Raw genomic sequence first — 26,379 nt, 5'->3', positions numbered from 1 at the left:
GAGAATCTTAATCTGTATGTACTTGTCTAACCTTCGCTGTTTAAGGTAATGGTATTCCTCTAGCTGTATGGAGCGGTTGCACTCCTGCACCCATAGCGCAATGGTCGGAATTACAGAACTTTTCCAGTTCTTGGCTATTAGTATCTTGATACTGTTACTTGCTATGTTAAATAATTTAGTTTGCTCTGGAGTGAATTTTTTGGGGACGATGTGAAACAGCTACAAGAGTGGGTCTACTGGTAAGGCTTTATCTAATAACCTTGACGTTTCCTTTGTGATTTCATCCCACATTGGGGTTATTTTAGGGCAAAGCCACCAGATATGTGCCATATGGCCGATTTGGTCATGACACCTCCAGCACAGGTTGGAGGCATCCCTGAATATTTTCTGGCATCTTGATGGGGTAAGATACCATCTGTGCAGAAGTTTCAGGTTTAACTCAATAAGGTTACTAGATGTGGCAGATCTCTTAATGGCTATAAATATCTTAGATGCGTCAATGTGTGATATCTGGATTCCCAGTTCTTCCCCCCATCTGTTGATGAAGTGAGGGGTGTGACCTGGTGCATTTTGTTTCAGTAGTGCATATATCATTGATAGAGTGTGTTTTGTAGGAGATTCTTTATGGCACAAGGACTCGAGTATCGTCAGTGACCTCAGCATATTCCTTTTATGCGGATGTCCTGACAGGTAGTTATAACACTGCATATAAAAATACCAATCTCTAAAACAATTAAAGCCTTTTTCAATTAGGGCCGTTCTAGAGAGCAACTGAGTTTCATTCCCTAGGTGACACATCATCAACTCCCTGTCCGGTTGTGTATCATTTTTTATCTTTGCTACTAGGCCAGGGGCAAATTCTTTATTAGAGATGAAAGAGGTGAGAGGAGAGTAAGTAGATGAGATGTTAGGGTACTCTACAAGTATCCTTTCCCATATCGACATGGTCTCCTGTACTGTGTGTGCGACATATATCTGAGGTGATCTAGTAATTGACGGCGTCCAGCATCGTGTGCCCAAGTGTAATGAGCCAGCTATGTCGTGTTCGAGGCGAACCCAGATTTTAAAGTTGAAGTTAGTGTACCAGTCCACTATTCTCTGTAAGTGTGTGGCCTTCCAGTATGCGACTAGGTCAGGTACCCCCAGTCCCCCGTTATCTAATGTCTGATACATGTCTTTCCTATTGATCCGTGCGTGGCGTTTGTTCCATATGAATTCAAAGATTTTAGTTTGCAAGGACGTAAGAAAAGTGCGTGGAAGGGCTATGGGTAGTGTCTGTATGATATATAGTATTTTTGGCAGGATACTCATCTTAAAAGCGCTGATCCTGCCTATCCAGGATAGGGGTTTCCTACGCCATGAGGACAGGGTGGATACTATAGTCGATTGAAGAGGTAAGAAATTTGTCTCGAATATTTGGGTAATCTTTGGGGTTAGAAATATCCCTAAATATTTCAATTTGCTATTTTGCCACCTAAATGTACATACTCGTGTAATAAGTGGTAGGTCCCCCTCTGGGATGTTGATATTTAGGATTTCTGATTTACTCTGATTGATAAGAAAGTTTGAGATCTTTCCAAATTCATCTAGCTGTTTCAATAAACCTGGGATAGATTGTATGGGATTCGTCAAAAAAAAGAGCACGTCATCTGCATACAGAAGCAGCTTATGTTGATGTCCCTTAACCTTTACTCCTTCAATGTCTACCGTGGATCTAACCTTTAACGCCAGCATTTCTATTACACAGGCAAACAGAAGTGGGGATAGAGGACATCCCTGCCTGGTTCCATTAGATATCCCGAATGGGGCTGATAGAGACCCGTTTACCCGGATTCTAGCTGTCGGACAATGGTACATTGCAAATACCCTATCTACAAATGTCTCGCCAAGGCCCATTCTCATAAGGACCACCCGGAGGAACTGCCAGCTGACCCGGTCGAACGCCTTTTCAGCATCTGTGGATATTACCACTGTAGGTATACCACAATGGTTTACATAGTCTTTTAAATTAAGGGCTCGTACAGTGTTGTCTTTAGCTTCTCTTGTGGGAACAAAGCCCACTTGGTCAGCGTGGATTAAATTTGGAAGTAAAGCGTTCAGCCGGGCCGCTAGCAGTTTGGCATATATCTTCACGTCGGTGTTCAGTAGTGAGATCAGCCTATAGTTCTCGACTCTCGAGTGGTCCCTACCTTCCTTTGGGATCAGTGTTATATGTGCGGCCAGAGAGCTGCTAAGGAATGGTTCTTTACTGGAGATGGAGTTAAAAAGGGTCAGCATGTGTGGGGCCAGTATCTTACTGTACTTTTTATAGTAGTAGTTAGTGAAGCCGTCAGGGCCAGGGGCTTTTCCGGTCGGTAGGTCTTTTATGGCCAAGAGAAGTTCTTTCATAGTGAAGGGGGAATTAAGAGATTCTTTTTGTTCCTGGGTGACCTGTGGTATGTCTAAGTCCTTGAGGAAGGATTCTATGAGGGTAATATTAGGTGTGTCAGTAGTGGGAGCAGTTGGCAAGTTGTAGAGGGACTCATAGTATGTGCGAAATGTCTCTGATATGCTAGAGGTGGAGTAAACCATGCCTTTCCCTGGTCCACTGATAGACAGAATATATGAGCGGTGAGTCCGCCGTTTCAATTTGCGAGCTAACAATCTACTACATCTGTTATCGCTGTCATAGTAAGTTTGTTGTAGTTTGAGTTTGAGTAGTTTGCAATCTTTGTCTAAGAGGGTATTAACTACTTCCCTCTGCGTCTGTAGGTCCTTTTTCAGTGTTGTGTTCGTCTGTGTTTTTTTAAGTTTCTCCTCAGTCATAGTGATATTATTCAGTGTGGTCTGTAGTGCAGTGCACTGTTGTTTATGGTTATGGGACTGCATGCTGATAAGATCCCCCCTAAGTGTGCTTTTATGTGCCTCCCAGATAAGTCTAAAGTCAGTTATGGATGCTACATTTAGTTGAAAATATTCCTGTAGGCGATTCTCTATCTTTTCTTGGTATAGTGGATGGTCTAATAAGTTATTGTCTAATTTCCAAAGAAATGTGGAGTGTGGTGCTGAAGGCCATTCAATAGAACAGGTCACCATAGAGTGAGAAAAATTGTATTGTTTAAGGGGCATCAAAAAGTGTAACAAAATTCTTTACCAAATATTGTATTTTACCAAAATCTTAAATTTATTTGTAAAATACACAGGAATAAATCGTAAATGTGCACAGTGTAAATCGTAATCTTAGTACACTGGATGTGCAAAAATCACTTATAAGTACAAAATACAAAGTGTAATTGTTGTTTTTTCGTAAAATGGGTTGAACATGGGTGTATATGAAATTGTCTCTCTAATCCCAGCCTAATTCAGTAAAGATTTTCACACTACAGATCTCAGTTTTTTGTTGCCAACTGAAAGGTGGAGAGCTTTTCTCAAAACATTCCAAATACTTATTGCCCTAATAGAAAAACACATGCATATGAAAATGTAGTGGAATGTAAGATGTTATACGCAGAAAGTAGCGTAATGTGATTTATATTGGCTGCAGGATTTCATTTTGAGAGTGCGCCACCTGCTCCCCAAGCTCCATTACTTTCAATAGGAGCCATCTCAACACTCACAGGGACTGCCCGTTTTTTACGACCATTCCACCAGGGCAGCCCCTGCGAGGGGCAGCGAGAAAAAACACATCTGATCTGGAGAAGTTTAGATCATCGAACCCTAAGAGCAGAATGAAGACGGGTGCGAGACATTGGAAGTTGAACAGGATAAGCTCATAAAAAATGTTGGTGAACAACAGAATAAAAGTGGAGCCATTTTGTGTGTTCTTCATTAACCTATAGGATTTTTCAAGATTTAACAAGCTCTGGGAAAACCATATACTAGAGGATTTGATTTGCTCTTTTGTTATTATAGTATTGTTTGCTCTTAAACTCCACTTCATTAATGTATGATGAAAACCAGAATATGCTTTGCCTGTTCTGAAGTGCTGGAAATCATAATAGTAGGTTGAAAAAAGACAAAAGTCTCTCAAGTTCAACCTTTACAGATTCTACCTAATTTACAATAAAAAGCTACCAAATGAACTAACATTGATGCAATTCAAAATATAAATGTTTATGTTGTTATTTTCATTTCGACAGGCAGATGTTTTGATGAAGTGTGTGTTTTGGAACTTCACAAAATACAGCAGTAAGTATCCAAATAATAAAGTAAGCAAGATATTGTAATTAGTGTTCTCCCGAGGAGCTATATAAAGGGCACTCCAACCAGGTGTTTTTACTGACTACTCATGTAAAAATGTATGCCAATCTGAAGCTAACATAAGGTAATATTTTTGAAATAAATGTTTACAATGTTTGAGGCATAAATTATCACTAAATTATTTTATGTTAAATTATTCATTTAATTTTGCTTCCGTAACATTTATAAATAACAGCAAATTGTTATAATATTGCACAGCATTACACTGCCCTGTCACCCATCTTGCAGCATTTTCTGCGGCAAACACTGCATATTATATCAATACATTATCAAGGGTGAAAGTTTAACATAATGTGAAGAGATATTCAGCCTCATACCTGCCAAACTTTAGGGAAAAGGGATTCAGTTACTTAAAACTAAATATAAAATGCAACAAGATAGGGTTCAATGTTTTTATTTAGTTATATTAAGTACAGTAGGATATCTGTGTAATAAAAGGAGTAAACTCTAGTGTATCAAAATGTGTCAACCCCCATTCCACTTCACAAAACGATTGTTTGGAAATGACAACTGTATATGCCCCCTGACACATTTTTAGAAGGATAAATGTCAACAATGAAGCACCAAAATGCAGGTTTACACAATATGTTTTCACTAATTTATATATTACACTCCACAATTGCTTTACTTTGCTTATGGATGGGTGAACAGATATATATCTGCCTTCCTCTAGACCAGTGGTTTTTAACCAGTGTGACTTGCCACAATGGTGTGCTAATGAGCTGCCTGCCAGTGTACCTCTAGGTGTCTAGATTTATTAACTGTGCTCAGCTATTTCCACCCCTGTGCTGAGCTGTTTTGGAGTTTCTAGATGCTGCACACATTTAACTCTTAAAGGGACAGAATACTGTAAAATTGTTTTTCCCTTAATGTGTTTCCAATTACTTTTTACCAACTGCAGAGTATAAAATGTATAAGAATTTGCTTTTTCAGATTTATTTGTGTATATAAAAAAGCTGATTTTGTAATTTGAAGCCACAACCTAATAAAATGGATTGAGTTTGTAGGTACAATCAGATTTTATTACTTTATCACATTGTGTACATATGTATGCTTCTTTATCTTATATCTGTCCTTAAACCAAAGACCAATACTTGGAAACAACAATGGAAAATTAAAATTGTATTACCTTATCTCTATACCCCACTGTGAGTGTAATTTATTCTACTGGCTGTGTTTACACAGCTTATCTATAGCTTGGACCTAAGGCTAGAAGCTTTCAGAATAGGTGGGGAAACCACAGGCTAAATTAACTATTTAAAATGCCAATATAAGGGTAAAGGAAATACTTGCAAACAATTTAATACACTCCAGCAGGTACAGTTGATCATTAGGAACAAATTAAAGGGGAGAAATATTTTGAGTAAACTGTCCCTTTAATGTAGCCCATTTTTAGTAGGAAACCAACACATATTATTTTATAATCAGAGTTATAATAAAAGTTTGTACACAATAGTGTGTGTTTGTTTAAAAAAAGAAGGTGTTAACCTCTTATAAATATGGACATTTGGGTATAGTTATATAAAGTTGATGTGCATAGAGGGGCTCCCATTAGTTTCTACTAAACTAATAAATGCACATGTATTCATGACAGTGATCACCTGGCTAATAAAACCTATATAGGGGCTTTATTTTAACCCCTTGAGTGCTAACGATGGCTCTGAGCCGTCGCAGAGTTTGCCACTCAGGTGCTAACGATGGCTCAGAGCCGTCGCTAGCACTCTCCCCTCTTAAGGGAGATCTGGGGGCTCCCACCCACTCCTACCCCGGCGATCGGGCCTGTATATTGACAGGCATCGCCGGGGCTTCACGTTATATGCGGTGACATCACGCACAACTTTATTTAAACTTAACAATGTTAAGTATATAGGAAAAGGGGGCATGCTGTTTAGAAGCATCTAAGTAGCTACAGACCCCCAATACCCACCGTTGGAAAGGTAATCGCCTAACCTTTCCAAAAGTGTAAGTCTTGGGGATCTGGAAAAAGAAAAGTTAAAAAAACCTTTGAACAGCTTAGCACCCAGGTGGGAAAGTGCTTAGCACTCAAAGGGTTAAAGAGGAGCTTTTGGAGGTTACTTGGCATTTTTAATGGGCTGTTATAAGTGCATAGACACCCCATAATTAAAAAATTGTATGTTTTGGTTGTTTTTTTTTAAACGTGTTTACACAATATACCACGTGTCCTCATCCGCAGTTAAAGTGAAGGTCAATTTTCACCAATGAGTGCCCGGTTTTTAAAAATACTTTTAAAAACAGGGGCACTTTCATTGATGAAAATTAACATAGCACTGTATTTGAAGAAATACTTACCTTTTACTTCTGCAAAGCCGGATCGACGATCCCCCTCCTTCTTCTTCCTGCTGTAGACCACAGCAATGACGAAACTGGCTTCCTCCAATCACAGCCAGGCATCACGAGCTGGACGCTCTGGGGTGCAAGCCATTATTGGAGGAAGCCGGTTTTCGTCATTTCTGACGTCACTACAGAGGAACTGAGGCTGAGATCGGTGATCCGGTTTTGCAGGAGTAAAAGGTACGTATTTCTTAAAATCCAGTGCAATGTTAATTTTCATCAATGAAAGTGCCCCTGTTTTTAAAAGTATTTTTAAAAACCGGGCACTCATTGATGAAAATTGACCTTCACTTTAAAGGGTTAATTGGCAGAGTGACAACTATTAATTTTATTAACTAATTGTTCTTTGTGTTGGTGGCGGGCCTCGTTTGAAGTGTGCTTTGGTCCAAAAAAGATTTCTTATTTTTCATGGTATCCTTTGTTGAAAAGCAGGAAGATAAGCTCAGGAGTGTGCACGTGTCCGCAGCACTATATGGCAGCATTTTTGTAAGAGTGTTATACATTTAGAAGAGCACCACATGGCGGCACCATTTCCTGCCATGTAGTCCACCAGATATGTGCACACTACCTATCTAGATATCTTTTCAACAAAATATAAGACGAGAACTAAACAAATTTGATAATAGAAGTAAAAAAATTTGGAAATTTTGGGTTTCATGTTTCTTTAATGTACTTGGCAGTCTCTAATATATCACCTCTCCACTCTTGTGTGCAGGGGGTGTTAGTTTAGTAATATTCAACCTTTTCTTTATAGTAACTGAAAACATTAATACTTAACAGATACAAGTGGTGGCTGGGAATCTGCGGGATGCACAGTAGCCAGAACAAGTCCAAACGCGACAATTTGTAAATGCAATCATCTCACAAGCTTTGCAATATTGATGGTAAGTATCTTTCATTTGTGCAAACAAAATTGTTAATATATGAAACAATGAGGTCTCATAGCAGAGGAGATATAAGTCAGTTTTCTGATATTACCAATAATGGAGAGACCAATTCTCCAAATCCAAAGTATCTCAGTGGAGAAGCTGTGATGATATTGTATTTATTTGTTATTCTGTTTTTGCAGCTGTAAACTTTTAATTGTGTAGTTTATTTTTTGTTTGACTTATTTTATTTTAGGATGTATCTAGGACCCCGCTGAGTCCAGAAGACACCTTGATTCTGACGTTTATCTCTTACATTGGTTGTGGTCTCTCTGCAATATTCCTGTCGGTGACTCTTGTGACATACATTGCTTTTGAGTATGTAACAAACTCATTATTTCTCTATTCACTAAAATGTACCCCCCCCAAACCTAGGCTGTTTAATAGATTCAGACTAAGTTGACATACCATCCTTTCCAGTCTTATGAATTCCTATGATGATCCATGGGACGCATTCACTAACTCTCACACACATCTCCATTCACTAATAAACAGACTCCATAGAAGAACATGAGAATTAGTGAAATTTTAATTTTGGTGTTGTAATAAATGGGAAATAACAATAGGGATGGTCAAGTGTTTTTCAAAATGAATACCCTACATGAAATGTTAGGAGCCACACAAGGAGCTATGGAAATCTGATGATAAGATCTGTCACATATTACCAGCTATTGTAATGAATGTACAAAAGTGCTGATGATTAATTTATTAATTACATTTTGTCCTAACAGGAAAATTAGAAGAGATTACCCTTCCAAAATCCTTATTCAACTATGTGCTGCATTGGTTTGCTTGAATCTCACATTTCTCCTTGACCCATGGATTTCTCTTTACAACCACATCCCAGGACTCTGCATATCTGTTGCTGCGTTTCTCCATTATTTTCTTCTTGTTTCAATAACTTGGATGGGACTTGAAGCCTTCCATATGTACTTCTCCCTTGTGAAAGTCTTTAACACCTATGTACGGAAATACATTCTAAAGTTCTGCATAGTTGGATGGGGTACGTCCTGTATTCATTTGTTATTTCTTCAGGGTAATACTAATTTCTCAGATTACCCATACGTGAAAGAAATGTAAACATGTGTAAACATTTTATTTTATTGCCAATCTTTATTGTTTGGACTTTTAACTCTTGGGTCTATCTAGTATGCTGTCATGGAAAGTGTCCAAGTTTCAGTCAATGAGGCCCATTTATCAAGCTGCTCCATAACCCTGTCCGCCTGCTCTAAACAGGTGGACAGGAATCGCCACAATTCAACCCGATTGAGTACGATCGGGTTGATTGACACCGCCCTAAATACAACTTTCTGTTCTTTAATATGCATCAAAAGTTATTTGTGATTTCTTTGGGACTAAATATTCTGTAGGTTTTTTATCATCTTTGGGTGTCCTCTAGAGCAAACCCTTTCTATCTTTTATTTTGTTTGAGATTTTTTTTATCTACAATTGGTGCATATTTGTAGTCTTGAGCACATATGTGTTTGTCATCAGGCTTTTAGCTTGCGTATTTTCATGTTTTGAGGAGCACTATAGTAAACCATTGTGTTAGAGTGTTAGAGTAGTTATAAATAAATGGGTCAAAAATGTTGATTATATATAACAATTTTGGGTTCATCTTTCAGGTTTCCCTGCTGTAGTGGTGGCCATTGTGTTGGCAGTAAACAAAGATTTATATGGAATCCAAATAAGTGGAAAATATCCTAATGGATCATCTGATGAATTGTGAGTATTCATTCTAATTTTGTTTTTAGCTATTTGCTACCACTGGATTACTAGTTGTACATGGATTTAATGACATACATCATGTATTTTACTTTAGGGTGAACTAAAATCCATTTAAACAGATTTGAGCTAGCACGCTCTAAATAATTTTACCCTGAAGTGTGATTCGACTAGAAATTTATGCTATAGGTCTCATTTTTTCTAAAGTGTATGACCTTATACATCGTATATAGACTATATAGGTCTACAATATCATGCTGTTATTTTATTTCTAGACTTTTATGTTGCTTTCAGTGTATTGATTAAAATTACCACTAAACAAAAGGAAAGGGTTAATTATCATGACTAGAGCTTGCTGGGAAACAAACTACCATCAAGCATGCAAGTCAGTCAACAGAAATAATTTGTTATTTTGTTATGGATGAATTTCCCCTTTTCAAAAAATGTTAACGTGTCTAAACAATTCATATGTTATAAACACAAATGTTCTTAAATGATCACTGAGTTTACTTCTAATGAAAAGTTAACAGTCTAAAAATAGCTAATTTGAGAAAAAATATTTTGATTGGCTAATTTTAAAGTGTTAGAATCTAGGCCTTTATTAGTTTAATCAACAATATATATTAAACAAGAGTAATTTTATATTAATTCCTAAACATAAACTAAGAAGAAGCTATAACTTTTGAAATTACAAATAATATGATGAGATAATTGGAACCCAACTCTACAAATTGTAATTATGTTCTTCCTTGTATTACAGCTGTTGGATTGCAGATATTGTGTTTTACATAACAGTGGTTGGGTACTTCTGTTTGATATTTCTGCTGAACATCAGTATGTTTATAGTCGTCCTTATCCAGCTGTGTCGAATCAAGAAAAAAAAACAGCTTGGATACCAAAGAAAAACAACCTTCCAGGATATGAGGAGTGTGGCTGGGATCACATTCCTGCTGGGTATCACATGGGGACTAGCTTTCTTTTCATGGGGACCAGGGAAGGTAGTCGTTGTGTACCTCTTCACAATTTTCAACACATTGCAAGGTTAGATTTTCTTCCCTAAATATATTTATATGTGCTTTACACTAACCAGAAGCTTCATTTAAGGTATAAATTATCCAATTACTCATATTATAAATATAAAGTTTGTATAATTTCATTTTGTTGTCATCATACATATTTTGAAGACTTTAAATATGAGGATGTGGTTGTCAGAAAACTGATAATTTTATATTCTGGTCATTAGCTTTTAATCCAAAACAAATTCTTCTTCAAATGACTTCTAGAAGCCTTCTAGAAAGGTGTAATTAATGGCCATAATAGACAGATTTTAAATACACGTGATTGCATTTTAGATTTCTTTTGAATGTTTTTTTTCTATACACAAGTATTACAAAAATGCTTTAGTAAAAGTTATCACTGTTTCAGTAATGTGTTTAAAAAGACTCTATTTGGTGTTGTTTTGAATGCGGGTGCACTGGACAAACGCTATATGGCCATATGTATGTGGACACTTTACCATCACACCTTAATGAGCTTCATTGACAAACCATTCCAAAAAAATGGGCATTAAAATTGAATTGCCCCCCCTTCCCCCCACACACACACACACATACACACACACTCTTTTACAGCTATAACGGCCACCACTCTTCTGAGAAAGCTTTACACAAGATTTTGTCAGGGCGCTCTGCAGGTCACTTGAGTTCCTCCACTCCAAGCTCACCTAATTATTATCACCTAATTATGTCTTCATGGACCTAGCTTTGTGCTCAGGGTCACATGCTGGAACAGAAACAGGCCTTTCCCCAAACTGTTGCAACAAAGTTGGAAGTGCCCAATAGTCTAAAATGTTTTTGTTTGAAGTAGTATTAAGATGACCCTTTACTGGAACTAAGGGCTCTATTCCAAACCCTGAAAAACAGCCCCAGACCATAATCCCACCTCCAGCAAATTTTACAGTAGGCACAATGCATTCCAGTAGGCAGTGTTCTCCTTGCATCAGCCACACCCAGATTCTTCAATCAGTCAGATAATGAAGCACGATTCATTACTCCAGCATACATGTTTACACTGTTCCAGAGTTCAGTGGCAATTAGACATGTGCCTTTCTTTTCGTTCTGAATCGAAATTCGGACGAATTCGCCAAATTCGGAGATTCGAATCGATTCGAATTTCCAAATTACCCTAGCAATGAAACTAAACTAATCCGAATGCATTTGTAATGAATAAATCCGAATAAGTTTGGATTTATTTGTTACATTCGAATAGCCATGGACTAATCACAATTCAGTATAAAAATTATATTTATAATCACAATTCAGTATAAAAATTAAATTTAGTGAGATTTAGTGAGATAGAACAGTGAAATAATTCAGTTTGTGTAACATGGAGCCATCTGAATCAACATAACACATACCGAACTTCCGAATTTACGAATCGAATCCTAAACGAATACATCCAAATACATCCAAATCCAAATGAAGCCGAAACAAATACATTCGAATGTATCCAAATTCGAATCGATCCGAAACGAAATAAAAAAAAAATCAAAATCGGTCCGAAACTAACCGAAATTAATTTTTCCGCTGCGCACATGTATAGTGACAATGTACTTTACATTCTCTAGCTGACATTTGGCATTGCTCATGTTGATGTGAGGCTTGGAGATTGCATGGCTTTTTGCTGGATTTTATGCACCTGTTAACAATGGGTGTGGCTGAAAAACCTAAATTCAATAATAGTATGCATATATACTTTGCACAATTGTTTACACTAAAAGGTTTTGCAGATATCTACATTTTTGTTTTTACTATTATGTCCCTTTAAAATGACACTGTTCTGTTTTTGACGCGCTAACTCCACTAGAAGTAAGTTTTTTGTGCGCTTCGGGTTGTGCTTGTATTACAAGTTGAAAGTAAAAAAAAAATTGCTGGCACACTAACCTGATGCGCGCAGAGTCGAACTTTGAATATCGTGATAGCGTTAACGTATTCCCCATTGAAGTCAAAGAAACAAAAAAAGTGCCAAAAATTCACCCTACTCTCACACAAACCTGATTGCATATTCTCAAGTGCGCTAACCTGAAATGAAAATATTAATATTTCACATTCCAATGTTCTTCACATAGCAGAATTTGCTCTATTTATTCATAAATACACATTTTTACATATATCTGATGGTATTTTGGTACAATATACAGTATATCTATACCTATATAAATATAGATGATTATGTATAGGTCTAGATATATACAGATATATATAGGAATATCTATTTATAAATACTTAGGACATTTTCCTCTATGTGCAGAACATTGGAATATGAAATATTTACAGTAAATTCATAGTTTAACACTTTATTAAATAGGAATATTTAATAAATATGCTTTTTCATGTTTTCATCTACTTAACTGCAAAGGGCTCCAATGTACTTATATATATGTCTATAAATGTGTACATATGTATTTGTGTTTATGTGTATATATGTCTTTAAAAACATATATACACATGTAAATACATATGTACACATATATAGACTCTATCGATCTCGTATACTTTCAACTTGTAATGCGAGCGCTACACCTGACGTACGCAACCTCCAGCGATAAACTCCTTTTTGCTTGCACGTAACTGTTAGAGCACCACTCATAATCTGGCCCCTAATATGTTCCCTATGACTTTTTATACCAGCTGCATATTATTAAATGTACTGGGAATAGTTCATTTAAGTTTATTCTAGCAGTTAGAATAGCTTGTTTTGCTCATTGAAACCACCAGCTTAAATTAAAATATTAGTTTCCAAGTATTGGCCTTTGTTTATGGAGAAGAGAGATAAGATAAGGAGAAATGTTGTCCCTGAAGGCTCAGCCCATTTAAATAGATATGCTCCTAAGAACAGTGGGTAGTAGTTTCAATAAGCAAAAAACCCCAGCTTCTTCAAACACAAAAATAAACCTCAAGGAGCAATTACCCATACATTTAATATGCTGCAGCTGGTGTAACAAGTCATTGTAAACTTTTTACATAGTGCCCCTTTAAGTATTAAGAGCTATTGAAGTAATTTGCCTTTGTTATGTTGTATCCTGATAGTACTGAGGAAGCTGTTTCATGCCTTAGTGCATTGTTATCACTCATTAGGGCTTTTGTAAGTGAGCAACACAAAATATTATAAAAGCAGAATATCACATCAGGGAATTCCACAAAACAATGTCAGGTGCGCGCACACAAAGTTCAACTGGGATGGATCATATTGTTACAGTAAACAGACAATATCCCGAAAAGGAATATGAAAGCGCGCTGAGTTAGAACTGTTAAAATGTCAGATAATTTGACTTTTGAGTCTAATAAAAACGGGTCTACCGTATCAGTTTCTGGATGTATCCATAAAAACAATCTTGAATTGGAGAAAGATGAAGAATCTTCTTGTTGGATGTGGTAAAGTAAGGCAGCTCCTCTTGATCCCGGAGAGTAAGGGAAAGAAACAGTTGGAATACAAAAAGTAGAGAGAGGGCGCCACAATAGCGTGAATATCGTCTGGTAATACAGGTGTGAATGAAGGTAGGTAATGTGCTTACCGGATCAAGCGGCAATGTACTGTGACCAGTGTGTGAAGGCTTGCTAGCACTTAACAGTGGCTAGTTTTATCTGATGAAACAACCCGGTTAGGGTTGAGAAACGCGTCAAAACAATAAAGCATTCTTATCTGAGAAGTTGTCCATGTTGAGCCATTTTACTAATAATAGAACAACACGATAAGGCTTTCCTTTTTGCTAACTGAAATTCAGTCACCAGGAGGTGTATTCCAAGCGGGAACCAGGAGAAGAGCCTTGGGAGCTTTATTCCCACAGTGTACTAGCCACTGTTAAGTGCTAGCAAGCCTTCACGCACTGGTCACAGTACAATGCCGCTTGATCCGGTAAGCACATTACCTACCTTCATTCACACCTGTATTACCAGACGATATCACGCTATTGTGGCGCCCTCTCTCTACTTTTTGTATTCCATATTGTTACAGTGTTCATTTTTACATTTTATATTGTCATTTACATTGTCATATTCACATTGTTAGTGATATAACAGCCTAATAATGAGCTTTTGTAGTTGTAGATAGCTAAGGTGAATTATCATATGATTGCAAGGAAAATGTAAAACTGTATGGCTCCATATTTCAAATTTATCACGCCCACAATAAAAAAAATTGTAATGTTGAAAAGAACAGAAGCCCAATATGTATATATCTATAATATATGTCTGTAATCAACCACTGAGTTGCAAAATATCAGCAAAAATTGTTTTAAAATCATTTAAATTTTAATTTGCACAATGTGCAGGATTTTGCAAAAAATAATAACCTACTTTAGGAATCCTGGTGAGTATATTTTATTTCTTGTCTCCCTTAATTGTGTCAAATTATTCCTAGCTATAAATGTTTGAGCACTGCTGTAAGCAACCACTGTGCAGTATCAAGCCAGGTACATATCAGCATACTTAAGTATGTAATTTGACTTTCAGCCTCTCTAGGGCGCTTGGGGCAAGCACAAATTTTAGAGTTGTTTTTACAGCAAATATAAGTAAAATAACGTATATTGCAATGTTGCTTAAATTAATTTGCAGGGAATTAAAATGTGAGTTTAATGTACCTTTATAAAATGTTTTGTTACTGTAATTGGTATAAACTGAGACTCTTGTCCTTATTCAGTCTACAAGTACCATTTCCTCCAGAGCTAGTAAGTAAAAAATAAATCATTTGAAATTATGTTAAAACAATTAATGTATTTCTCTCCACTTTTAGGCTTCTTTATATTTATCTTCTACTGCGTAGCAAAGGAAAATGTCCGCAAGCAGTGGAGACGCTATTTGTGCTGTGGGAAATTCAGACTGGCAGAAAATTCAGGTAACTGCATCTCACATCACAGTTTATAGATATTTATGATCATAAGAAGTTTAGTTAGGTGTAAATTGTTTTGTTAGAGCTGCTATGGTTAGGGATTTATGAAAGGACAAATATGTAGGCTTAGCAGAAGTCCCACTTTTACTGGGATTGTCCCTGTTTGGAGGAGCTGTCCCAGTGTCCCACCCGGTTGTTCATTCTGTGCCAGTAGGGTTGCCACCTCTGGGTTTAAGACCGACTGAAACACGGACACATTATTTAAAATGACTGGACTTTCGATGCTGGTTCTTTGTTACATACAGCCCTGCTTATCTTAACGTTCGTGTCCTTCAAAGTTCACATTTAGTCTTGCAGGCTGAGTGAGCACCCCCCCGACCCCTGGTGACATCACCGGTGATACACGTTTAGGGGAATCATGTGGGTATGACCAGGAAGTGCAGACAGGCAGGATTTTTGGCGTTGATCTTGCTTTACTTCAGGCAGGATAGCGCTTTGGTTGTAATCTTCCTGCATTATGGTATAGTGTAGCCTCTTAAACAGCTTTAGCAGGTATGTGTTTCTTTTTTACTTATTTCATTCAATGTTGTATTTATGCCTTATCAGTATTTGGCTCTGTTCCTTAATTAGATACATAAAACACATATTACACTGCAGATATTAAATTGTGTGATGTAAATGCTTTTCACTATTTTATGAAAGTGATAATTATGCTTGATGTTTGGCATTATTTAGAATCGGAGATTTATATGAATGATTTATTTGCTCATGTTGTGTATGGGTTGCCATGACAATGGTGCCTTTTTCACTAGGGGGTGGTGTTATGCTTTATTTAAACTGAGTGATTCAATTGTTTGATTGTGGAAGGGTAGAGTATCCACTAAAGCTACTACTTTAAAAGGACCTATAATTGCCACGCCCCTTGACCACGCCCCTGACCATACCCCCACTGGCACCGCACCAGATGGTCCCAGTTTAACCTCTAAAAATTATGGTAAGGCCCAGGTTTTCTAAACAGGTCATTTTCATCAAACATATTAAAATATAATACTGTATAATGGTTAAAGGGAAAACTTATTCATGTATTTTTTAACATAAATTCAAATAACTTTGTAAAATACCCATCATACAATAAATGCCAATATACTCCCCTTAGTCCTAATATTTTAATATGTTTTATACAGTATTATTAGATGAGCTCTTTGAGTATAACGGGTGTTAAAACACAATTTAAGTGTATCTAATGAATGTCAGTGATACACAAATGTAAAAAAGCAGAGTAATCCAAACTAGAAATACCTGAAAAATGTAGATCTATCCCAAAGTCTAGTTGTGCACTTCCTGGGAGGGGGAGGGGAATACCCTAAACATAATAATATTAGTGGCAAGATGAGAAGCTTGTTGTACGCAGGAGCTGCACATCATTTTAAACTCATTGGCGTCAAAAGACTGACTATAGTGAGTGCTTATGTTTAGATATAAGGCAGGGCTTGACAAATATGATTTGAAAATATCAAGCTCAAAAATAAATTTCTGGGACTGCAATACTATGAGACATTTTATTTACAACACATGCACGCATCACATAGAAAGTCTGTCACTCTCTTGCAAGCACAAAGCTAGATTAAAAGCAAAATGTTAGTTAGTTACAACCAAATGGTAATAGCCCAGGGCTACATCAGAGTCTCTTCTTCCCTGGGTCCCTAACATACAGCCACACAATGCAGCCTTCAAACAGACTGTGCTCCAAATAAGGGTGACACAGCCTTTTATAAATTTCCTAGAGACATACAAAATATGGAAATGGACTGCACTTTCAAACCAGACTGGGTGCACATCCCATGCCACTGCACAACTCACAACCCTGGGTACTTATCAGTACTCACAGATAGCAGCACAGCTCCCAGCAACTCACGCAGTTAACCCTAGACCTGGGTGTAAAGCCCATAGAGAAAATTACAAAACAAAAATATTAACACAACACATAGAAAGTCTGACACTCTCTAGCAAGAACACAGCTAGAAGAGTAAGGTTTATTTTAAAAGTAAAAAGGAAGAGTAAGGTTTAATCTAGCTGTGTAATTGCAAAAGGGTGCTTGACTTTTTATCTGGAGCAAAATTCCAGGGCGGAGGCAAGTGCCCCTCCAGACACCCATGCCATTGGTATTACTGCAAAAAAAAATTGATATATCATGAGCACGGTGTATTGTATTATTATATTGTTCTCACAAATTAACTATTTTGTGTGCACAATGTAACTGCATCTTTGGGGACATTATTTTGTGCGCACGCCGTACTGATGGTTGCGTGCACACAAAATAATGGGCAGTTACATTTAGCGCACAAAATAGTTAATTTGTGCACGTAATTTTATTGTTTTAAACATGGCCGCACTTTACTTTTCTTCTCTGGTAGTGGCCCGTAATACGTGAAGGTCATGTGACACATAGGCATTCTCTTTAAAAAGATTGGTAAATGTGGTGATATACATCTTGATAAAGGCTGTAGCAAGCAGAAACGCATTGATCTTCTTCTCTACTGCCTTCTAAGGTGCATTCCAGGGAGGTAATTTTATCGCTAATGATTTGTTTATTGTGGAAGTTGTGATTGAATTACCTTGGGATAAAAAGAGGTGAGCTCCAGTAGAACTATGCATACATAGTACACTAGTCTTCTGATTGAACAAACAGAGACACCTGATTCAAAGATACCGGATAGCGTTACTGGAGAGCAAGCTCATACCTTACGGGTCACATGACATTACTGGTGAAGAGAAGTAAAGTGGTTGACGTGCAGTTCAATACTCTTCCTGTTTGTTGTATATGTTAAAATGTCAAAATAATTTAAAAGCCTTTTCAGTTTACAGACAGTGGAAAATTACCAGAATAATTCATTACCAAAGTTTAAAAAGTGTGACTGACCGAACAGGTGCCTAATTAACCTGAGTAAACAGCTATGGGTCACATAGTGCCAACGTAAGAGGATTCTAAAGGAAACTGTGACCATAATCAAAGTTATATCCTGTTTCTTTCCTAAGATATGGTGAATCCACGGCTTGAGTAATTACTGTTGGGAATACCACTCCTGGCCAGCAGGAGGAGGCAAAGAGCACCACAGTTAAACTGCTAAGTATCACTCTCTCACCCACAACCCCCAGTCATTCTCTTTTACTTTGTTGCATGGAGGAGGTGATGTTTAGGTGTCTGAAGAAACATTTTGATTTCATCCACAAGCAAGTTTTGGGGTATAGCCATATTCCACATAATTCCTTGCAGTCGGGTAGTGGTGGCTTTAAAGCAGTTAGGAACTTCTAAAGAGCTACTTACTGCGTTTTCCTAACAATTGCTGCCCTAGTTTAGAAAGCCAGAGTTGGCTACTCTGTTCTTTCTTTTTCAAAGGTCTCTGTGAAGAACTGTGTCTTCTCATACCTTGTAACTGTCTACATGCCGTACAGCGGAGCAGGTAAGTGCTTTTTCTTCCAGTTGGGGAGACCATGCACTTAAAGGGGCATAATACGCATATGCTAAATCACTTGAAACTGATGCAGTATAACTGTAAAAAGCTATAGAAAAAATATATAATGAGGGCACTAATCGATAGCCATAGGATGTTAATTCTATATAAATATAGAAATCTCAACTTGAAACTTAAAATCCTAAACTTGACATCAAATATCAATCATGTGCAAACCAATTCAAAAATAGTGAACTCAGAAATTTTTATTTTATAAAATATTAAGAGATTGGATATTTGGATATAGAATAGTTATGAACTTTATCGTATTATATCAACAAAAAATATATATATAACTCTCTATTTGCAAGCTATTAGAATAGATATTTAACAATATTAACACTCATACTATAAGGGAGAACCATAAAAGGGATTCTTATATGATGATAGGAATTTATGCTTTTTGAATCTATCTAGACTTTCTAGAAGCGAGCTTCACAATTAATATCGGATTATCAATGATGCATACTCATATTGAAAGAGAATACCACTATACAAGGCCAACAGTTATATGATGATAGGAAATAATTAAAACCTTAAAAATACTTATGCATGTCATTTACAAAGAACCTATTATTGTTAAAAAGTCCTGGAGCGCGCTCCCTTTAAAAACAGGGTGTGAGTGATATATGCGTACAATTTGTACTAAGTGCAATATTGTCCACCTTAGAAAATTATAAAGACAGCGGTGAGGGTGGCTAATTCTTTAAATCACTTGCGCAAGTGTAAATCTCTGGAACTTTTTGAAATTTCACGCTGAAAGATTATAAAGATAGGTGACGTCATCTGTTTTGAAATCCGTAACCATTACACCTGGCGGGTTCCGACAAACCGGAACACAGAGCCGTGGACACAAGGAAACTGTCTGTTACAGAATATAAGTAACGATCTCCCCAGCAAGTCTTTCAGGGTAAAATAATAATAGAATATGGAATCGATTGTATCCACATCATAAGAAGTGACAGTAAGACTGTATCATTTTCAACTCTTCTAAGGGACTGCTACAATTTAACTCTCCTAAGTGACTGTAACAACTCAAATCCTCCAAGTGGCTTAAAATAATTTGTTTTTAAAGGGAGTGTGCACCAGGTCTTTTTAACAATAATAGGTTCTTTGTAAATGATATGCATAAGTATTTTTAAGGTTTTAATTATTTCCTATCATCATATAACTGTTGGCCTATATTTTTGTTGATATAATACGATAAAGTTCATAACTATTCTATATCTAAATATCCAATCTTTTAATATTTTATAAAATAAAAGTTTCTGAGTACACTGTTTCTCCAACATAGGTGTGTCCGGTCCACGGCGTCATCCTTACTTGTGGGATATTCTCTTCCCCAACAGGAAATGGCAAAGAGCCCAGCAAAGCTGGTCACATGATCCCTCCTAGGCTCCGCCTTCCCCAGTCATTCTCTTTGCCGTTGTACAGGCAACATCTCCACGGAGATGGCTTAGAGTTTTTTAGTGTTTAACTGTAGTTTTTATTATTCAATCAAGAGTTTGTTATTTTAAAATAGTGCTGGTATGTACTATTTACTCTGAAACAGAAAAGAGATGAAGATTTCTGTTTGTAAGAGGAAAATGATTTTAGCAACCGTTACTAAAATCGATGGCTGTTTCCACACAGGACTGTTGAGAGGAATTAACTTCAGTTGGGGGAACAGTGAGCAGACTTTTGCTGCTTGAGGTATGACACATTCTAACAAGACGATGTAATGCTGGAAGCTGTCATTTTCCCTATGGGATCCGGTAAGCCATTTTTATTACAGAAAGAAAAAAAGGGCTTCACAAGGGCTTTTAAGACTGTAGACATTTTCTGGGCTAAATCGATTTATATATAAGCATATTTTATACTCCATAGCCTTGAGGAATTATTTTAATCTTGGGAATTATGTAAAATAACCGGCAGGCACTGTATTGGACACCTTATTCTCTAGGGGCTTTCCCTAATCATAGGCAGAGTCTCATTTTCGCGCCTCTATTGCGCACTTGTTTTTGGGAAGCATGACATGCAGATGCATGTGTGAGGAGCTCTGATACATAGAAAAGACTTTCTGAAGGCGTCATTTGGTATCGTATTCCCCTTTGGGCTTGGTTGGGTCTCAGCAAAGCAGATACCAGGGACTGTAAAGGGGTTAAATATAAAAACGGCTCCGGTTCCGTTATTTTAAGGGTTAAAGCTTCCAAATTTGGTGTGCAATACTTTTAAGGCTTTAAGACACTGTGGTGAAATTTTGGTGAATTTTGAACAATTCCTTCATACTTTTTCACAATTGCAGTAATAAAGTGTGTTCAGTTTAAAATTTAAAGTGACAGTAACGGTTTATTTTAAAACGTTTTTTGTACTTTGTTATCAAGTTTATGCCTGTTTAACATGTCTGAACTACCAGATAGACTGTGTTCTGAATGTGGGGAAGCCAAGGTTCCTTCTCATTTAAATAGATGTGATTTATGTGACACAAAATTTAGAGAAAATGATGCCCAAGATGATTCCTCAAGTGAGGGGAGTAAGCATGGTACTGCATCATCCCCTCCTTCGTCTACACCAGTCTTGCCCACACAGGAGGCCCCTAGTACATCTAGTGCGCCAATACTCCTTACTATGCAACAATTAACGGCTGTAATGGATAATTCTATCAAAAACATTTTAGCCAAAATGCCCACTTATCAGCGAAAGCGCGACTGCTCTGTTTTAGAAAATACTGAAGAGCATGAGGACGCTGATGATATTGGTTCTGAAGTGCCCCTACACCAGTCTGAGGGGGCCAGGGAGGTTTTGTCTGAGGGAGAAATTTCAGATTCAGGGAAAATTTCTCAACATGCTGAACCTGATGTGATTACATTTAAATTTAAATTGGAACATCTCCGCGCTCTGCTTAAGGAGGTGTTATCTACTCTGGATGATTGTGAGAATTTGGTCATTCCAGAGAAACTATGTAAAATGGACAAGTTCCTAGAGGTCCCGGGGCCCCCCGAAGCTTTTCCTATACCCAAGCGGGTGGCGGACATTGTAAATAAAGAATGGGAAAGGCCCGGTATACCTTTCGTCCCTCCCCCCATATTTAAAAAATTGTTTCCTATGGTCGACCCCAGAAAGGACTTATGGCAGACAGTCCCCAAGGTCGAGGGGGCGGTTTCTACTCTAAACAAACGCACCACTATACCTATAGAAGATAGTTGTGCTTTCAAAGATCCTATGGATAAAAAATTAGAAGGTTTGCTTAAAAAGATGTTTGTTCAGCAAGGTTACCTTCTACAACCAATTTCATGCATTGTTCCTGTCACTACAGCAGCGTGTTTCTGGTTCGATGAACTAGAAAAGGCGCTCAATAATAATTCTTCTTCTTATGAGGAGATTATGGACAGAATTCATGCTCTTAAATTGGCTAATTCTTTCACCCTAGACGCCACTTTGCAATTGGCTAGGTTAGCGGCGAAAAATTCTGGTTTTGCTATTGTGGCGCGCAGAGCGCTTTGGCTAAAATCTTGGTCAGCGGATGCGTCTTCCAAGAACAAATTGCTTAACATTCCTTTCAAGGGGAAAACGCTGTTTGGCCCTGACTTGAAAGAGATTATCTCTGATATCACTGGGGGCAAGGGCCACGCCCTTCCTCAGGATAGGTCTTTCAAGGCCAAAAATAAACCTAATTTTCGTCCCTTTCGCAGAAACGGACCAGCCCCAAGTGCTACGTCCTCTAAGCAAGAGGGTAATACTTCTCAAGCCAAGCCAGCCTGGAGACCAATGCAAGGCTGGAACAAAGGAAAGCAGGCCAAGAACCTGCCACTACTACCAAGACAGCATGAGATGTTGGCCCCCGATCCGGGACCGGATCTGGTGGGGGGCAGACTCTCTCTCTTCGCTCAGGCTTGGGCAAGAGATGTTCTGGATCCTTGGGCACTAGAAATAGTCTCCCAAGGTTATCTTCTGGAATTCAAGGGGCCTCCCCCAAGGGGGAGGTTCCACAGGTCTCAATTGTCTTCAGACCACATAAAAAAACAGGCATTCTTACATTGTGTAGAAGACCTGTTAAAAATGGGAGTGATTCATCCTGTTCCATTAGTAGAACAAGGGATGGGGTTCTACTCCAATCTGTTCGTAGTTCCCAAAAAAGAGGGAACATTCAGACCAATCTTAGATCTCAAGATCCTAAACAAGTTTCTCAAGGTTCCATCGTTCAAAATGGAAACCATTCGAACAATTCTTCCTTCCATCCAGGAAGGTCAATTCATGACCACGGTGGATTTAAAGGATGCGTATCTACATATTCCTATCCACAAGGAACATCATCGGTTCCTAAGGTTCGCATTCCTGGACAAGCATTACCAGTTTGTGGCACTTCCGTTCGGATTAGCCACTGCTCCAAGAATTTTCACAAAGGTACTAGGGTCCCTTCTAGCGGTGCTAAGACCAAGGGGCATTGCAGTAGTACCTTACTTGGACGACATTCTGATTCAAGCGTCGTCCCTTCCTCAAGCAAAGGCTCACACGGACATTGTCCTGGCCTTTCTCAGATCTCACGGGTGGAAAGTGAACGTAGAAAAAAGTTCTCTATCTCCGTCAACAAGGGTTCCCTTCTTGGGAACAATAATAGACTCCTTAGAAATGAGGATTTTTCTGACAGAGGCCAGAAAATCAAAACTTCTAAACTCTTGTCAAATACTTCATTCTGTTCCTCTTCCTTCCAATACAGACTTGTCTCCGACGATACAAGTAGATCAGAGGACCAGAGATTCACTCCGTTGGTGGCTGTCCCTGGACAACCTGTCACAGGGGATGAGCTTCCGCAGACCAGAGTGGGTCATTGTCACGACCGACGCCAGTCTGGTGGGCTGGGGCGCGGTCTGGGGACCACTGAAAGCTCAGGGTCTTTGGTCTCGGGAAGAATCTCTTCTCCCGATAAATATTCTGGAACTGAGAGCGATATTCAATGCTCTCAAGGCTTGGCCTCAGCTAGCAAAGGCCAAGTTCATACGGTTTCAATCAGACAACATGACGACTGTTGCGTACATCAACCATCAGGGGGGAACAAGGAGTTCCCTGGCGATGGAAGAAGTGACCAAAATCATTCAATGGGCGGAGACTCACTCCTGCCACTTGTCTGCAATCCACATCCCAGGAGTGGAAAATTGGGAAGCGGATTTTCTGAGTCGTCAGACATTTCATCCGGGGGAGTGGGAACTCCATCCGGAAATCTTTGCCCAAATTACTCAATTGTGGGGCATTCCAGACATGGATCTGATGGCCTCTCGTCAGAACTTCAAGGTTCCTTGCTACGGGTCCAGATCCAGGGATCCCAAGGCGACTCTAGTAGATGCACTAGTAGCACCTTGGACCTTCAAACTAGCTTATGTATTCCCGCCGTTTCCTCTCATCCCCAGGCTGGTAGCCAGGATCAATCAGGAGAGGGCATCGGTGATCTTGATAGCTCCTGCGTGGCCACGCAGGACTTGGTATGCAGACCTGGTGAATATGTCATCGGCTCCACCATGGAAGCTACCTTTGAGACGAGACCTTCTTGTTCAAGGTCCGTTCGAACATCCGAATCTGGTCTCACTCCAACTGACTGCTTGGAGATTGAACGCTTGATCTTATCAAAGCGAGGGTTCTCAGATTCTGTCATTGATACTCTTGTTCAGGCCAGAAAGCCTGTAACTAGAAGAATTTACCACAAAATATGGAAAAAATATATCTGTTGGTGTGAATCTAAAGGATTCCCTTGGGACAAGGTAAAAATTCCTAAGATTCTATCCTTTCTTCAAGAAGGTTTGGAAAAAGGATTATCTGCAAGTTCCTTGAAGGGACAGATTTCTGCCTTGTCTGTGTTACTTCACAAAAAGCTGGCAGCTGTGCCAGATGTTCAAGCCTTTGTTCAGGCTCTGGTTAGAATCAAGCCTGTTTACAAACCTTTGACTCCTCCTTGGAGTCTCAATTTAGTTCTTTCAGTTCTTCAGGGGGTTCCGTTTGAACCCTTTCATTCCGTTGATATTAAGTTATTATCTTGGAAAGTTTTGTTTTTGGTTGCAATTTCTTCTGCTAGAAGAGTTTCAGAATTATCTGCTCTGCAGTGTTCTCCTCCTTATCTGGTGTTCCATGCAGATAAGGTAGTTTTACGTACTAAACCTGGTTTTCTTCCAAAAGTTGTTTCTAACAAAAACATTAACCAGGAGATAGTCGTGCCTTCTTTGTGTCCGAATCCAGTTTCAAAGAAGGAACGTTTGTTGCACAATTTGGATGTTGTTCGTGCTCTAAAGTTCTATTTAGATGCTACAAAGGATTTTAGACAAACATCTTCCTTGTTTGTTGTTTATTCTGGTAAAAGGAGAGGTCAAAAAGCAACTTCTACCTCTCTCTCTTTTTGGATTAAAAGCATCATCAGATTGGCTTACGAGACTGCCGGACGGCAGCCTCCTGAAAGAATCACAGCTCATTCCACTAGGGCTGTGGCTTCCACATGGGCCTTCAAGAACGAGGCTTCTGTTGATCAGATATGTAAGGCAGCGACTTGGTCTTCACTGCACACTTTTACTAAATTTTACAAGTTTGATACTTTTGCTTCTTCTGAGGCTATTTTTGGGAGAAAGGTTTTGCAAGCCGTGGTGCCTTCCATCTAGGTGACCTGATTTGCTCCCTCCCTTCATCCGTGTCCTTAAGCTTTGGTATTGGTTCCCACAAGTAAGGATGACGCCGTGGACCGGACACACCTATGTTGGAGAAAACAGAATTTATGTTTACCTGATAAATTACTTTCTCCAACGGTGTGTCCGGTCCACGGCCCGCCCTGGTTTTTTTAATCAGGTCTGATAATTTATTTTCTTAACTACAGTCACCACGGTATCATATGGTTTCTCCTATGCAAATATTCCTCCTTTACGTCGGTCGAATGACTGGGGAAGGCGGAGCCTAGGAGGGATCATGTGACCAGCTTTGCTGGGCTCTTTGCCATTTCCTGTTGGGGAAGAGAATATCCCACAAGTAAGGATGACGCCGTGGACCGGACACACCGTTGGAGAAAGTAATTTATCAGGTAAACATAAATTCTGTTTTTTGAATTGGTTTGCACATGATTGATATTTAAAGTCAAGTTTAGGATTTTAAGTTTCAAGTTGAGATTTCTATATTCATATAGAATTAACATCCTATAGCTATCGATTAGCGCCCCCATTATTTATTTTTTCTATAACCAATTTTGTATTAAAACTTATCTAGGAAGGAGATAAGATATGAGTGGCTTAGATAGGATTGTTATTTGGTATACTAAATACTTTTCAGTAACTAAAAAGCTGACAGGAAAATATCACCTGAGCATCTCTATGTAAAAAATGAAGATATTTTACCTCATAATTAGGGATGGGCGAATGTGCAAATTTTCGAATTTCGAATGTAGAACGAATGTTATTACCGAAATTCGAATTCTAAATTCGAATGTCGATAAGAACGAATATTCTTAAAAATTCGAAAATCGAATGTTATTTACAGTTTTCGAATGTCACTTTCGAATTCGAATGTTTATAATGATATCGAATGTCTACATTCGAAATTCGAATTTTTCGAATTCGAATATTGCATAATTCGAATATTACATTTAAAAGCATTAGAAATACTATTACAATCTAAATTCGAATTTTTCGAATTCGAATACACGTATTGCATAATTCGAATATTACATTTAAAGAAAAAGCATTAGAAATACTATTACAATCTAAATTCGAATTTTTCGAATTCGAATGCACGTA

At 38.2% G+C, this 26,379-nt stretch overlaps 1 protein-coding gene across 8 annotated transcripts in view; it reads left to right on the top strand.

The window, feature by feature from the left end:
- The window catches only part of ADGRG2 (adhesion G protein-coupled receptor G2), a 308,878-nt gene that overhangs the window by 271,773 nt on the left and 10,726 nt on the right, over window positions 1-26,379 (top strand). For all 8 annotated transcript variants that reach the window (XM_053706390.1, XM_053706388.1, XM_053706386.1 and 5 more), the window contains 7 exons: window positions 4,119-4,167; window positions 7,372-7,475; window positions 7,714-7,835; window positions 8,249-8,520; window positions 9,143-9,242; window positions 10,003-10,283; window positions 15,033-15,134. In XM_053706390.1, the coding sequence (XP_053562365.1) occupies window positions 4,119-4,167; window positions 7,372-7,475; window positions 7,714-7,835; window positions 8,249-8,520; window positions 9,143-9,242; window positions 10,003-10,283; window positions 15,033-15,134 (1,030 nt within the window). The remainder of the gene's footprint in view (window positions 1-4,118; window positions 4,168-7,371; window positions 7,476-7,713; window positions 7,836-8,248; window positions 8,521-9,142; window positions 9,243-10,002; window positions 10,284-15,032; window positions 15,135-26,379) is intronic.

The sequence above is a fragment of the Bombina bombina genome, chromosome 3 (genome assembly GCF_027579735.1).
Source record: "Bombina bombina isolate aBomBom1 chromosome 3, aBomBom1.pri, whole genome shotgun sequence".
Classification (NCBI taxonomy): domain Eukaryota; kingdom Metazoa; phylum Chordata; class Amphibia; order Anura; family Bombinatoridae; genus Bombina; species Bombina bombina.
This window is presented reverse-complemented; position numbering and strand designations above follow the sequence as displayed.